Genomic DNA, 16,127 nt, shown 5'->3' on the forward strand with positions numbered 1-16,127 from the left:
GGAAAAAACTCACATGGATATGGGGAGAATATGCTAACTCCACACAGACAGACCTCTAAGCCAGAATTGAACCCAGGACCCTGGTGCTGTGAAGCAGTGGCACTAACCACAGTGGCACTAACCACCGTGCCACTGTGGTGCCCCACAATAAAGTCAGTTAATACCAAAAGCACACAGGAATACTGAGGCAAACCAGATGGCAGGACCTGTGCGGGAAGCCTATGGAATGAATTGGAGTATATTCAGAATGAGTGAGGTGACGTGGGATGGAGTTTTGAATTCACTTGGTTATCAACACTGCCAGAAACTTGTATGACTGTCAGCCCAGGGAAGCAAGGTACTGAATTAGTAAATAACAAGTGTGGGGTTCCGGCTCTCTAGCAAGTCAAAACTGATCTACACTAAACCTGAGAACCACTAAACCAAAGAACTCAAACATCCTCACTAACAATGCAAGGGACACAGTCCCGAGAAACAAAATGGTTAACTCAGCTATAGCCTGCGGTCAGCTAATCCAGGAAAAGCCTTTGCTGTTAAAACAGCTCGTCAGAAATGAATGATGAGAGAAAAGAAGAAAATCAAGACCTGTCCCCATAGTCTGAGGGTGAGTCGTTTTAAGGCTGAATGAATGCTGGTGTCAGCAACTTTATAAAAGACTTGTGTTTTCTAATGTACAGCATACAATACAAGTTTTTTCGTACTTTCTACAAATCAGGAGAAATATATTGGTTGAGTAATATATATAGTCTCGTATCTTGTAAAGTGCTTTGTGATGGAGGTCCACTATAAAAGTGAGGTAACCAGTGGAGTACCACAAGGATCAATATTAGGTCCTCTGCTATTCCTAATCTACATTAATGATTTAGATTCTGGTTTAGTAAGCAAACTTGTTAAATTTGCAGACTACACAAAAATAGGAGGAGTGGCAAACACTTTTGCAGCAGCAAAAGTCATTCAAAATGATCTAGACAAGATTCAGAACTGGGCAGACACATGGCAAATGACATTTAATAGAGAAATGCCTGCTGCTGCTCTAGGAAAAGTGCACAGAAGAGCGACCAAAATTATTCCGGGTTTAAAAGGCATGTCATATGCAGACAGGCTAAAAGAACTGAATCTGTTCAGTCTTGAACAAAGAAGACTATGCAGCAACCTAATTCAAGCATTCAAAATTCTAAAAGGTATTGACAATGTCAACCCAAGAGACTTTTTCGACCTGAAAAAAGAAACAAGGACCAGGGATCACAAATGGAGATTAGACAAAGGGGCATTCAGAACAGAAAATAGGAGGCACTTTTTTACACAGAGAATTGTGAGGGTCTGGAACCAACTCCCCAGTAATGTTGTTGAAGCTGAAATCCTTCAAGAAGCTGCTTGATGAGATTCTGGGATCAATACGCTACTAACAACCAAACGAGCAAGATAGGCTGAATGGCCTCCTCTCATTTGTAAACTTTCTTATGTTCTTATGTTCTTATGAAAGGAGCTAGAGCTATATATATATATATATATATATATATATATATATATATATATATATATATATATATATATATATATATATGTGTGTGTGTGTGTGTGTTACGGTTCATGTGTAAAATCGGTAGATCTATAGATTAACCGGTAAATGTATAGGTTTACCAGCTCACAGGTCAATTTATAAAGTAACCAAGAAGTGTTAGTTAATGTATAGAGCAGCTATTGTTTGAGGTGACGGCTGTAATCAAGATTTATCAGACCATTTCAATGGTGTGTTTATGTGTAATCTAGACCTATCAGACCATTTCAATGGTGTGTTTGAGGGGATGTGCGTAATCTCGACCTATCAGACCATTTCAGTGGCGTGCTTGATGCCTTGACCAGGCTGGCTTATGTGGTGACATCAGGCCAGTACACTAGACAGACAGCAGTGCTGCTAGGATATGAATGCGCTGCTGTGCAAATTTATTAAATAAACAAACAGTTTGAACAAAACAAAACACAGAACTCAAAACAAAATGGCAGAGTGGCCAGAACAAACAGACTAACAAACACGTAACACATTAAGTGTTGTGCTAGCCCGAACTAGCATGTGTAGCAATTGTTATTTAAGCTTTACTTTTAGTTTTAGTTTTCACGACTCACGTCTCATTCCATCTCTAAACACACTCTACGCTTAGCCAAAGCTGTGGTTTTTATATTGGGACAGAGGGATTAACTGACTATTAATAACCTAGTTTATCCCTCGACCACATTCTGCAGGGGGTTTCTCATATGCGTGGTCAACAGCCACTTTGTCAATAATCGCTTGCTGTTGACCACGCATTGTCACGATTTTATCAGGTTGGGTCATTTTAACCCAGTCCAGGCTGTAAAGAGTAATAATAAAACTGCATGTTTTTACACACAAACAATACATTTTAATGGGTTTTGTGTTTTTCATAGGAGCAGCTGTGAATAGGGGGTTTTGTACTTTTCATAGGCACAGCTGTGGTTAGGTTTTTATTTTTGTTAAATGTATTATCAAGGTGGTTTTTTTTTTTTTTTTTTTTTTTTTTTTTAGCTCTACCCATTAACTAACACTCCTTGGTTATTTTATAAATTGACCCATGAGCTGGAAAATGTATAGATTTACCGCATCTCTTTTTAGGGTTTGAACTTTTGGGTTTTATTTTTTCCGAATCTCTACCTCCCTTTAAACGTTAATTTGTAGTTATTAACATGTCTCTGCATCCTAACAAAGAGAACATTATTCATTACAAACTGGGTTTAAGATATTTTTTTTTTCTTTTGCTACAAATCAAGGATATTTTAAATGGATGGACTTGCTATCGTGTGCACTCCATACTGATTACTTATGCTAAAGACAGCTCTGTTGAACAAAACTCGGCAAGAATAAAAGGAAATTAGGATCAGCAATGAACAATTCATGTAAATTGTCACCTCAGTTTGAAATAACAAAAGGCAAAACAGAATCAGGCTCAGTCAAGACATGAGAGTAAACACAAGTGGCATTGTTTTATAGTTAACAGTTTTTTTTGTTTTTACAAAACAGAATTTGCTCAAAATTAGTTTAAAGGGACGTCATGTGATCAAAAATAATATCTGAAAACTTCAAGCCCTTATTTTATACATCGCCTAGTAAACTGAAAAATCTCCGGTTAATGCATAGACATGACCGATATAAAAACTTAAATGACCTGTCACAGGGCACTAATCACTATCAATGCAAACTTACTTAATTTACTAAATGTTTCAGGTTAAGCTTTAAGGGGAATCTTTACAAAAAAATTGCATAATATCAAGTTAATATATATTTCTTTTCTTTATATATGGCAGTAAATATTTGGTAACCTATTTCTAAACTAACACGCCTTGCCCCAGACCTCTAGTCTATTAAGGAATTACTGGTATCAACTTCACTCATATTGAAATGGATTACATTTATTTAGTTACTTTTACACATTGTGTGCATACTATTTTTCTTTTACAGGTTAGCTGTACAAGTGGTTATTATTATTATTATTATTATTTATTATTATTATATTATTATTATTATTATTATTATTATTATTATTGAAACAGGTTATTTCAATGATGTGTGTGTGTGTGTAAAAGCAGCATTCGTGAAAAAATGCATTTATTAATACAGCTAATATTCACATTTATCTAACTGATTTTACATTCATTTAAAATACATTAAAGATTCTTTTTTTTTTTTTTTTTTAGAAATCACCAATTATTTTATTATTTTCTCTCAATTTGGCATATCCAATTATTTTATTATTTTCTCTCAATTTGGCATATCCAATTATTTTTAGGCTCAGCTGACTGCTACCACTCCTTCGCTGACTCAGGAGCAGGCAAAGACAAACACACATTGTCCTCTGAAACGTGTGCTGTCATCGGGTGCTGTCAATGTGCGTAGCCATCTCAGAGCTACAGCGTTGGAGGGCAATGCAGCTCACAGGTGCCTGCCCAGACCACAGGGGTCGCTGGTGCGTGGTGAGCCGAGGACACCCTGGCCGACCTAATATACCCTCTTGACCTTTACTCTAGGTTTTGCAATTTTACTGGAAGGTATTTAGACCTCACCAACCCGCACAAAATTGACTGTGTTCCTGATTTCTTCCTTCTAGCAGTAAGTTACCTTTGCTCCTCCTCCGGCCCCTGTGCTGCTCTGTGTAGAACTTGAGTGGGGTCTCGTCGTCTGCCTCCGACCCCGAGCCTCCCATCTTGCTGAACACAGCCCTGCCTGGAGAGAGCAGCAAACACTGCATTAGTACAATACACAGTTCAGTCTTGCCTGGAGAGAGCAGCAAACACTGCATTAGTACAATACACAGTTCAGCCCTGCCTGGAGAGAGCAGCAAACACTGCATTAGTAAAGTATACAGTTCAGTCCTGCCTGGAGAGAGCAGCAAACACTGCATTAGTACAATACACAGTTCAGCCCTGCCTGGAGAGAGCAGCAAACACTGCATTAGTACAATACACAGTTCAGCCCTGCCTGGAGAGAGCAGCAAACACTGCATTAGTACAGTCCACTGCTCAGCCCAGCTTGGAGAGAGCAGCAAACACTGCGTTAGTACAGTACACTGTTCAGTCCTGCCTGGAGAGAGCGGCAAACAACACTGCATTAGTACAATACACAGTTCAGCCCTGCCTGGAGAGAGCAGCAAACACTGCATTAGTACAGTACACAGCTCAGCCCAGCCTGGAGAGAGCAGCAAACACTGCATTAGTACAGTACACAGCTCAGCCCAGCCTGGAGAGAGCAGCAAACACTGCATTAGTACAGTACACAGCTCAGCCCAGCCTGGAGAGAGCAGCAAACACTTCATTAGTACAGTACACAGCTCAGTCCAGCCTGGAGAGAGAAGCAAACTCTGCATTAGTACAATACACAGTTCAGCCCTGCCTGGAGAGAGCAGCAAACACTGCGTTAGTACAGTACACTGTTCAGTCCTGCCTGGAGAGAGCAGCAAACACTGCATTAGTACAGTACACAGCTCAGCCCTGCCTGGAGTGACCCTCAGGATTAATAAATAATAATAATGTACAACGTAAAATATGGTAGGCCTACATGTAATGCATGTTTGTTTAATGCAGTTATGACGTTATTAAACGTTTAAGCATGCTGAAAGTAGGCCAGATACAACCCTCTTGGAGTATTTTAACATGTTTTGTTGTAATAACAAGTCTAAGATTAAACAATACATTTTTGAGAATGATACTTATTGCTTTTATTGTTCATTTTTAAAAAAACATTTTAGAACTTTGTATTATTATTATTATTATTATTATTATTATTATTATTATTATTATTATTATTATTATTATTATCAATGGTAGAGCTAATTCATTTTTAAATACAAATTCATACTTCTGCTTCATTTTCCAACATTTTGCATAGCATATCCTTGTTAACCAGTGCATATAAAAAAAACATAATAATAATTTTGTTTTATACTTGATGTAATTTTGTTATAAAACAAAACTGTTACTTAGTTCCCACTGACACACAACCTTTTAACAAAGTTGCTGGAATGTTTAAATTGAGTTACAAGGTTGCTACAAGGCTGTGTGTTAGCGGCTTCTCAATGACCGCAAGAAGCATGTGATCTAATGTAAATGCCGGTCTCCAATACGCATCAGGTCTGCTGGCAAATTTTATGTTAGGTCCGCAATTTAACAACATTTAAAGTCATTTTTTCAACAATATTATTTTTAACAATATTATCTTTTAATATTGTTTTCACATCTCATAATGTTGAACCACGTATCTAATCCTGAAGTCACTTTTAAAAATAAACCCTTGTCCATATGCAGGGGTGGCCTTCGCCTATATGAAGCACCACAACAGATAGATGAAACATTTATATGAATATAATACACCGCAGCTGCCTTGTGATAGATGGGCCCTATTCACAAAGCTCTAACCCACGTTTAAAGATCTTCAGTTAATCTTTCCACTGCTGTTGCTGTATAACAATGGAAACTGTACATGGGATATGGAAGATATCAGAATGCTGCCACAGTTCTTGAGTTGTGTCTGCATCTTCAGTTTCATCAATTAAAGTCAAATTCTAATTATTTACAAAAAACTATACAACATTTTAATTTGAAGAAAGATGATTTCCAGAGAGTTTTTTAAGTATTATACTCTGACATCATTGTTTTCTGACACAGATCACTGAAAGTAACATCAGCTGCTGTGTTGTATTCCTTCTAAATTGGTATTTTAAATCAGTCACTGTCTGAAGAGATTAAAATTTCAAACAACAATGAGACCCATGTGAGCATGCATTTTAAAAAGAGCCCACAGTGGCAGGCACTAGGCACTACAAAATGAAAGGGCCTCTGCGGTGGCAGTGAAAAGGTCAAAGAAGCCGACAGTAAATAAATAAATGAAAATAAATAAATACCATTAAAACAGGTGTGAAGGACGAGGGCAGGAAATACGGTAATCCTAGATTGAACTGACAAGGAAACTATCCTTTTCCCTTAAATGCAGGTGGCCAGTTTAAATTGGCCATCAATTACCCAATTTAACCTGGCCACATTGTCACATGGCTTTTCAGGTCCCCTCAGGTCAGCATTAGTACAGTCTAGTCACATTCTCACACGGCTTTTCAGGTCCCCTCAGGTCAGCATTAGAACAGTCTAGTCACATTGTCACGTGGCTTTTCAGGTTCCCTCAGGTCAGCATTAGCACAGTCTAGTCACATTCTCACATGGCTTTTCAGGTCCCCTCAGGTCAGCATTAGCACAGTCTAGTCACATTCTCACATGGCTTTTCAGGTCCCTTCAGGTCAGCATTAGTACAGTCTAGTCACATTCTCACATGGCTGGCCTGCTGGATGTAACCCCAAACCCTGTCCCAGTACAAATCCAAATGCTATTTACAAGGATTTACAATGTGCTCTGCCACGATGCAATTAATCAAAACACTGACTCTAAACAACTCAAGAGTTGGATGCTGTGTAAATACGGCTGAGTAAATAACAAGATGAATTGATCTCTGAACACGCTCCCTGACTGTTAACATTGGGCTTCATTAACCTTGATCAGGGAGCTGGCACATCGTCTTGGCGTAGAAGCAATCTGAGCTTGGATATTCTACATATCCAGCTTATGATTCTGTTCACAGATCGGGCTTGTTTTTCCACTAGGTCATAGTTCAAAATGTATTTAATGAAACGAGTTAACATTTTGTCAAAACACAAACACAAGCACTAATCCTCAACGGGATCCTTTCCTTGCAGCTCACTGCAGCTCATCTATTATTCTACATGGACTGCACCTTACATTTTATCAGCCCAACTTGTTCAACATTTCTCATTAAAATGTTCAGCATTATGTAACATGAGGCGGGGTATATCACGTGACCTAGTTACAGCCACTCACATCAGTGATAATAGAGAAGATGAGTGTTTGTCAGATATATTTCCTTTCTGTTAGTTCACTGGAGCCCTTGAATTTAAACATTACAAACACAACTATTTTCACTCTCAACACATTTCCAAACACAATGTAGTATTGCAATAGTTTGACAAGCAATAAATCAGCAGCATTAAAAAAAAAACTCTTCAGTTCAGTTGAATTTAGAAAAAAAGAAAATCCCCAAAAATAGTTTGAATCACCCTTTCTAGGCCTTCATTCTGCTGCTGACCTGAGAAGCCCCCTAGCCCACTAAGGCTGGCAGCAGTGGCCATGTTAAGCGGAGCCCCTAACCCACTGAGGCTGGCAGCAGTGACCGTGTTAAACGGCGCAAGGCTGGAAGCAGTGGCCATGTTAAACGGAGCCCCTAACCCACTGAGGGTAAGACAAGTGTACATGTGACACTGCCCCATGAGGTCATCGAAGGCCTTCTGACATCATCATCATCACAAATGAAAGAGGAAGTGTTCATTCTCTTATGCGGTGTTCCCTCAAGCTTGTGCAAAGGCAATGCAGTTTGTGAAAACATGTTGCAGCTCATGAGCTCTAACACCCTGTGTACATCGCTGGGACTGCAAACGCAAGTCAAAAAGGAAGTTAGAAAGGCCAAGAGAGAAATAGAAATAAACATTGCTAAGGGAGCTAAAGCCAATTCCAAAATGTTTTTCAAATATTACAACAGCAAGAGAACATTCAAAGAGGAGATTAAATGTTTAAGAGATACAAATGGCAAAATCGTAGATGAAGAAAAAAAAATAGCAAATATGTTAAATGATTACTTTTCACAAGTTTTTACAAAGGAAGATACTGACAACATGCCCCACATGTCATCCAGTTCCTGTCCAGTTTTAAATAACTTTAGCATAACTGAGACAGAAGTGTTAAAGGGACTAGGAGCTCTTAAAATAAACAAATCCCCTGGGCCGGATGAGATCCTCCCAGTAGTACTCAAAGAAATGAAAGAAGTAATTTACAAACCGCTAACCAAGATCATGCAGCAGTCTCTTGACACAGGGGTGGTACCGACAGACTGGAAAATTGCAAACGTAATACCGATCCACAAAAAGGGAAACAAAACTGAACCAGGTAACTACAGACCAGTAAGCCTGACTTCTATTATATGCAAACTTATGGAAACTATAATAAGATCCAAAATGGAAAATTACCTATATGGTAACAGGGTACTGGGAGACAGTCAACATGGTTTTAGGAAAGGGAGATCGTGCCTAACTAACTTGCTTGATTTTTTTGAGGATGCAACATCCATAATGGATAATTGCAAAGCATATGACATGGTTTATTTAGATTTCCAGAAAGCTTTTGACAAAGTCCCGCACAAAAGATTAATTCTCAAACTGAACGCAGTTGGGATTCAAGGAAACACATGTACATGGATTAGGGAGTGGTTAACATGTAGAAAACAGAAAGTACTGATTAGAGGAAAAACCTCAGAATGGAGTGTGGTAACCAGTGGTGTACCACAGGGATCAGTATTAGGTCCTCTGCTATTCCTAATCTACATTAATGATTTAGATTCTGGTATAGTAAGCAAACTTGTTAAATTTGCAGACGACACAAAAGTAGGAGGAGTGGCAAACACTGTTGCAGCAGCAAAGGTCATTCAAAATGATCTAGACAAGATTCAGAACTGGGCAGACACATGGCAAATGACATTTAATAGAGAAAAGTGTAAGGTACTGCACGCAGGAAATAAAAATGTACATTATAAATATCATATGGGAGATATTGAAATTGGAGAAGGAATCTATGAAAAAGACCTAGGAGTTTTTGTTGACTCAGAAATGTCTTCATCTAGACAATGTGGGGAAGCTATAAAAAAAGGCTAACAAGATGCTCGGATACATTGTGAAAAGTGTTGAATTTAAATCAAGGGAAGTAATGTTAAAACTGTACAATGCACTAGTAAGACCTCATCTTGAATATTGTGTTCAGTTCTGGTCACCTCGCTATAAAAAAGATATTGCTGCTCTAGAAAGAGTGCAAAGAAGAGCGACCAGAATTATTCCGGGCTTAAAAGTTGTTATGAGAGCTGACACCCTGGGATCCTTCAAGAAGACTGCTTGATGAGATTTCTGGGATCAATAAAGGGACTACTAACAACCAAACGAGCAAGATGGGCCGAATGGCCTCCTCTCGTTTGTAAACTTTCTGAGGGTCTTCAACTCCCCAGTAATGTTATTGAAGCTGACACCCTGGGATCCTTCAAGGCTGCTTGATGAGATTTTGGGATCTAAGCAGTCTCGCAGTACTCTGGTATTTTCCACTACCACCCAGACACCTTCTGTGGACACTATATGCCTGAGGAACTGCACTTCCGCCCGGAGGAGGTAAACCTGCAGGGTTTTAGTTTGAGACCCTTCTCTTTCATTAAACAAAACACTAATCTCTAGCTGGTTTAGATTTTTGAAAACAGCAACTCAACTCCTTAACAAACTAACAGTTCTGGTCGCATGGGTAATATAGAAAGTTTTCTTTCTTTTCTTCTTTCGGTTTCCATTAAGTGTTTACACACTACCAGCCCCTGGTCGTCTCATTGCTTGCTGTTCTTCAATTTCACCAAACCTTCCTGTACACCCCGAATGCACCAACCACTGCTTCCTCAGTAAACTTGCAGTTCATTCGGCAACTCCTCCATGAGCTTCCAGTCGTTTCTTACCTAGCCTCCAAACCCAACTGATTGGATGCTGAAATCATGTTCCTGTTTAGGCAGGGATAATAAGTATTTTTTCTTTAGCAGACAGTCCTATATTTGAACCCATTACACGTGCAGCAGTGAAACAACATTCTTTTCCACAGATGTAACAGACAAGTCTGGAAGAACAGCTTTTTGTGTTTGAGCAATTAAGACCAAACGGTGACTCTGCTTGTGTAAAGAGTTGCTGTCATCACATGTTTACTGCTGAGCGTACGATTGAAAGAGCGCAAGCATCATCATTATCTCTATTACAATCCTAAATGATACAGACATGTATCGACACACAGTGGGATTCATTACTGCACCGCACAGAGAGGTGTTTGCAGAGACTCTTCGTTTTTTTAAATCATGATAATGCTCGGTAGTATTGATCCCTGGAAACCATATAGCGTCTCCTTTGATTAAGCTGCATGCTTAACCAAAAAGCAATTATTGAGAAGAATGCACATGTTTTCATTTTCAGTAATAATCCTTATTTTCAACACATATCAGTAATGATGAAAAATGTACAATGGAAATTCCATCTGCACCATGAAGCCATGTAAAACTGAATCTCATCCCATACTAGTATCAGACCAGAGCTGCATGTGGTTCCATCTGCAGGCTACAACAAATTCTACAACCATCAACAGTCAGAGATCACCTGCATTGTATCTACAAGCCTCCAATATTTCCCTAACAGTGTCATTTATTCACAGCCCTCATGTTCTGCCTTTTTTTCTGCAGCCAGAGATTTACAAACTGGGTGAGTTCCACCATCAGTGCAAATTACAGAATAAAAGGGGTTAAAAGGGAGAAAGGAACAGCTACTGTGGACTAAATAGTAAGGCTGTAGATAACACTTTACATCAAGTCTCTCTAATTAGTGTGTATTTACATAGTTACATAATAAATACATGTGTACTTAACACATAATTACAATGTTATTATGCATAGTTACAATGCACTTAACACGCAAATCTTTTTGCACAACATATGTACCCTGTTAAAAATTGCTTTAGTACTACTACAGTATACTATAGTAATGCTACAATATACTATAGTACTACTACAATACACTATAGTACTACTACAATACACTATAGTACTACTACAATATACTATAGTACTACTGCAATATACTATAGTACTACTATAATACACTATAGTACTACTACAATACAATATAGTACTACTGCAATATACTATAATACTACTACAATATACTATACTCATATTACAATACACTATAGTACTACTATTATATACTATAGTACTACTACAATACACTATAGTACTACTGCAATATACTAACTCATATTACAATATACTATAGTACTACTGCAATATACTATAGTACTACTGCAATATACTATAGTACTACTACAATATACTATAGTACTACTACATTATATATATATACTATATATATATATATATATATATATATATATATATATATATATATATATATATATATATACTACTACAATATACTATAGCACTGCTACAATATACTATAGTACTAGGGAAAAGGGTTAGGTTTAGAGTTAGGGTTAGTGGGGTTAGGGCTAGGTTTACAGTGTAGCAGTAGCTACATGAATGCAGCATAAGTAATTTGCTGCATGCTGCTCTTAATTGAATATCAGAATACCTGGCCAGGTTAATTTAACTCTCTGTTCAATTGCTAAATAAGTAATTTTGTTCTCATTTTTAAAGTGGGCCTTTCAGATCCCATAAGGTAAAATTAGGTGAAGCTATTTCAATTTACTGTTAAATTTTGGTAAGGGGTTTATCTCTGCACTGGACTTTCTCTCTTGTTTTAACTGAATGATCTTTTCCTTAATTTCCACATGGAAATTCTAATTAGGTTCAGGTGTTTTGCTAATTGCCTTGGCAAAGGTCTTATTGGGTTTGATTTATTAAGTCTGAGTATCGTAATTGGTGGCTCTTTAAATAAGACTATTACTTCCTGGTGAGGAGGGTGATTCTTTTTTTGCTGGGGTGATTTTTTTTTGCTGGGGTGATTCTTTTTTGTGGATGCAGAGTGTTTGAAGAAGGAGGTTGCTGGTCTGTAAAGGAGAAATCAGGAAGCAATACACTTTTGGTTGTTAGAAACAGTGTATTTTCTCTAATCTGCCATTTTCCAGTTTAAAAATTGAATTAAAAATTGAAATGATCCACATCATAAAAGTTGTTTATTTGGATCCTAAGAACAACAACAGTGACTAATCTATGTATTATCCAAATCATCACCTTTTGTTTCTTTACCTGGTTGGAAACTCCAAGCTCTACAGGACCAAGGAAGAACTGGGTGAGATCTCCTGATGGGGAGGAATCTTATTTTTTGCTGCTGGATTATCTGGGCTGTTCTGACTGTTTTGGATTATTATCATTTTTGTTTATTTATTGGGGATTAATGAGCACCCAGCACAGAAGTCTCATTTTCGTTTTGTTTTCTATAAGGACTACCTGATGGACTTTATGAGTGGTAAAAACTTTAATCAACATTGGCTATGTTAGGCTGTACATTACAAAAAGCTTTGATCTGTCCTATGACTGGTATTACTGTGTGTTCTGGCAAACATGTTGCATGGTTCAAATGCTGTCTGATTAAAACTCATGTACACTAAATGTTTGATACATCTGTCTACATGTACAATATTCCATGCATATTCAATAACATCTGCTATTTGAATTCTGGTGTTGCTGGTTTAATTCTCTTCCTGTTTTCTATTTGTTGTAAACAATCCTGACTTACCCAGCAAATTTTCTTGGTTCTGTCATGCAGTCCTACTGCTTTGGAGAGTTATATTGTTCAGGTTAGTTTTATTTGTATTACCATCACAAAATACTAGTTATTGGATGTTGCTTGAGGATTGGGTTTGTTACAACAGTTAGAGTCAGGGTTATGTTATGCAAAAATATACACAATGGAAAGTGTTACCAGTTTGTCTTCATATGGAGTTGTGGTTTAGAGTATTTTCATTCTGTGTTTTCAGTCCTTACTTGTTAATCCCGGAGGACATTGCTGCCAAAGAGGATTCTGTGCTCATCACACCACCCATCGGAACATCACACTGCTGTCTAACTATGAGAAATCTCTCCACCGTGTTGCTGTTTCCTGCCTCAGACAGCAGCGTGCATGAGAAGTATTATAACTTCCACAAACAGGGCTTCTCAACATGCCTTCAAACTGACAGGTCAGTCAAAGATCAACGTGAACACCCAGACACGATGTCTGCCAAATAGTGTGCTTCAGTATGAACCAGACACCCTGACACAAAGGCAGAGCATTCTGAACAACCTGAGATGATGAATGCCACAGCAGCTCTGGAGTGTAGCATAGCAATTCCCTACAGCATGAAACTAGTCTCACTGGGGTTGCCTGCCTACGACAGGTTACATCTCATTTCAATGTACTTTCAAAATGAGATGATGAGTCCCACATCAGCTCTGGAGTGCAGCATGGCAATTCCCTACAGCGTGAAACTAGTCTCACTGGGGCTGCCTGCCTACCACAGGTTACATCTCATTTCAATGCATTTTGAAAATGGTCATAGATGCAATCATAGATGTGCAAGAGGTGGTGCAGAGTACAGCACGAGTCATTGTGACAATGCTGGCTCACCTTAATCTAGTGCAATGCACTCAATGGAACTTCCAACACTGCAGCTTTGAGGGCTAAACTAATGCCATTTATTGATAATATTGCGTTGTGGTGTTATATATTATATATATATATATATATAATATATATATATATATTATATATCTATATATATATATATATATATCTAAAAACTACTTCTATTTAATCAATTACTTATCACATAACTCATATCTAAACCTGAGAATTATTAATGTTTACATGTTTTATTAAAATGAAAGTGACATAGCAGTGAGAGCCACCTCTTACGTACAGTGCCTACGTAGATAGACAGATAGATCTCCAGGCTTGCATGCATGTTTCTGGTGAAGCAGGACTGCCATGGGTTCCCTTCTTTGAGTCACGGGGCGGAGCTATGGCCCCTGATAGTGTTTATTGACAGAGTTAGTAAACATATACACATGGAGAGAGGGGTTCCGCCTCTTCAAGGCCCAACATTTACTTGATCGATAGACACGATAAACAGGAGGGGGGCCACCTTTGAGGTGACTTCAAGAGCCCGTCATTACCCGACTTGATCGATAGACACGATAAACAGGAGGGGGGCCACCGTCTTTGAGGTGACCCGACATACAGAGAGGGGCACCGTCTTTGAGGTGACCCGACATACGAAGAGGCTTGCGAACCGGAAAGAAAAACATGAGTTAGTGTTGTTAACACCCGACCCGACAAACAGGAGGGGGGCCACCGTCTTTGATACGAAGGTTACCCGACATACGAAGAGGCTCGCGAACCGGAAAGAAAACATAAAGTTAGTATTTGTTAAAACATATAATGCGTGGTGTTCCGCCTCTTCAAAGCCCAACATAATAGAAGGGGGGTTCCGTCGCTGAGGAGACCCGACAAACAGGAGAGGGGCCACCGTCTTTGAGGAGACCCGACAAACACGAGGGATGCCACCGCTTGGGGACCCTCACATCACATGAAAGAAGAATCCCAAAAGAAACATACATGCAGATGGAAGGGTTTGGCCGGGGGTCCCCTCTGACTCATGGAGAACCCTCCTCTATGAGGTAAATGAAGCGGAGCTTAACAAAGGGTTGGAGAAAGTGGAATCACTAACCCCCCAAAAGATGGACCCCCGGCTCCCCGCTGACGCAACATGAAGAAGAAAAAAGAGAGAACCGCCAATGCATAAGAAAGAAGAAAAGAGAAAACATTTAGACGAAAGAAAACAAACACTTAACGTGACAAAGGGGTTAGTATACTGTACCCTAATGACTATGTGAAGACCCTCTGCACAGTGGAAAGAAAAAAAAAAAAACCCTTTCTTTTAATTTTATTTCTTAGGGGGAAATCTTTGGTGGCTCAGGCAGAAAGGTTGTCCCCACTCCGGACATACTAGCAATGGACTGATGTGCGGAGGATATTTCAGATAATGAAGAACGAATACGACTACTGATGAAGTCCAGCTCCCCATATTTTTAATTAAGTGCTGGTTATTGTTGGCTTTTGCAGCTGAAGTAGCTGCTCCTATTCTAAATGAATGAGGAGTGTAGAATTGCGAAGGAAGACCTGCTCTGGACACCACGGTGGAAAAGTGTGTTGAAAACCAATGCCTTGATACAATGGACCGGCTTGAATTGATAAACAAAGGGTCAGAGGATGAAATGGCCTTGCGTTCTGCAATGTACTTCAACATGGAAGTGAAGGGACACAGAGGAGAGTTGATCTTAGAAAGCTGAATACATTGTCCTTGCCGCAGTTGATCTGTTTTTGAAATGCGAAGAAATAAGATGAAATGAGAATCTGGGATGAGCTTGAGGTCACTGCAGCAGATACCGAGGGTAGGAAAGCTGGCAATAGAAGGTACTGTATATTCAGAACATCTCAAAAATCCGAAAAATGCAGATAGACATATGACTTCCATAGTTAAATCATAAAATGAAGATAAACAGCCATGGTGCAGAGTTGAAATCAAGTTACTGAGAAAGTCTATAGAAATAGGCAGGCGAGCAAAAGAAGGAGCCGGAGAGCACTTGGAAATTCCTCGTAAAAGGAGACGAACCGCTGGAATTGATAATAGAGTTGGGGAATTGATGGACATCAAGCGAAATTGATGCTGAATTCCTGACAAATATAGTCTGATTGTAGCTGGTGCCAGATGTAGAGAGTCCTTTGCATGCACTATGAACGCCATGATCCAGTCCTGGTTGAATGGAGTAGGATTAATCCTGCTTTGTAAACAAAAGTTACATAACATGCCCAACCTGTAGAGTATGAGGATCTGGTAATGGGGCAAGTGCTGATGCCATGTAATCTTGAGCTGAATTAAGAAGTTTATTAATAGTTGGATTTAGTTGAAAATCAGCTGATTGAACTGTGGCGTTGCTGCTGGAT

General features: G+C 38.9%; 1 protein-coding gene across 2 annotated transcripts in view; it reads right to left on the minus strand.

The window, feature by feature from the left end:
• The window catches only part of LOC121303624 (astrotactin-2-like), a 728,767-nt gene that overhangs the window by 478,238 nt on the left and 234,402 nt on the right, over window positions 1–16,127 (minus strand). For both annotated transcript variants that reach the window (XM_041234419.1, XM_041234420.1), the window contains one exon: window positions 4,130–4,234. In XM_041234419.1, the coding sequence (XP_041090353.1) occupies window positions 4,130–4,234 (105 nt within the window). The remainder of the gene's footprint in view (window positions 1–4,129; window positions 4,235–16,127) is intronic.

Source organism: Polyodon spathula, chromosome 34 (assembly GCF_017654505.1).
Source record: "Polyodon spathula isolate WHYD16114869_AA chromosome 34, ASM1765450v1, whole genome shotgun sequence".
Taxonomy (NCBI): domain Eukaryota; kingdom Metazoa; phylum Chordata; class Actinopteri; order Acipenseriformes; family Polyodontidae; genus Polyodon; species Polyodon spathula.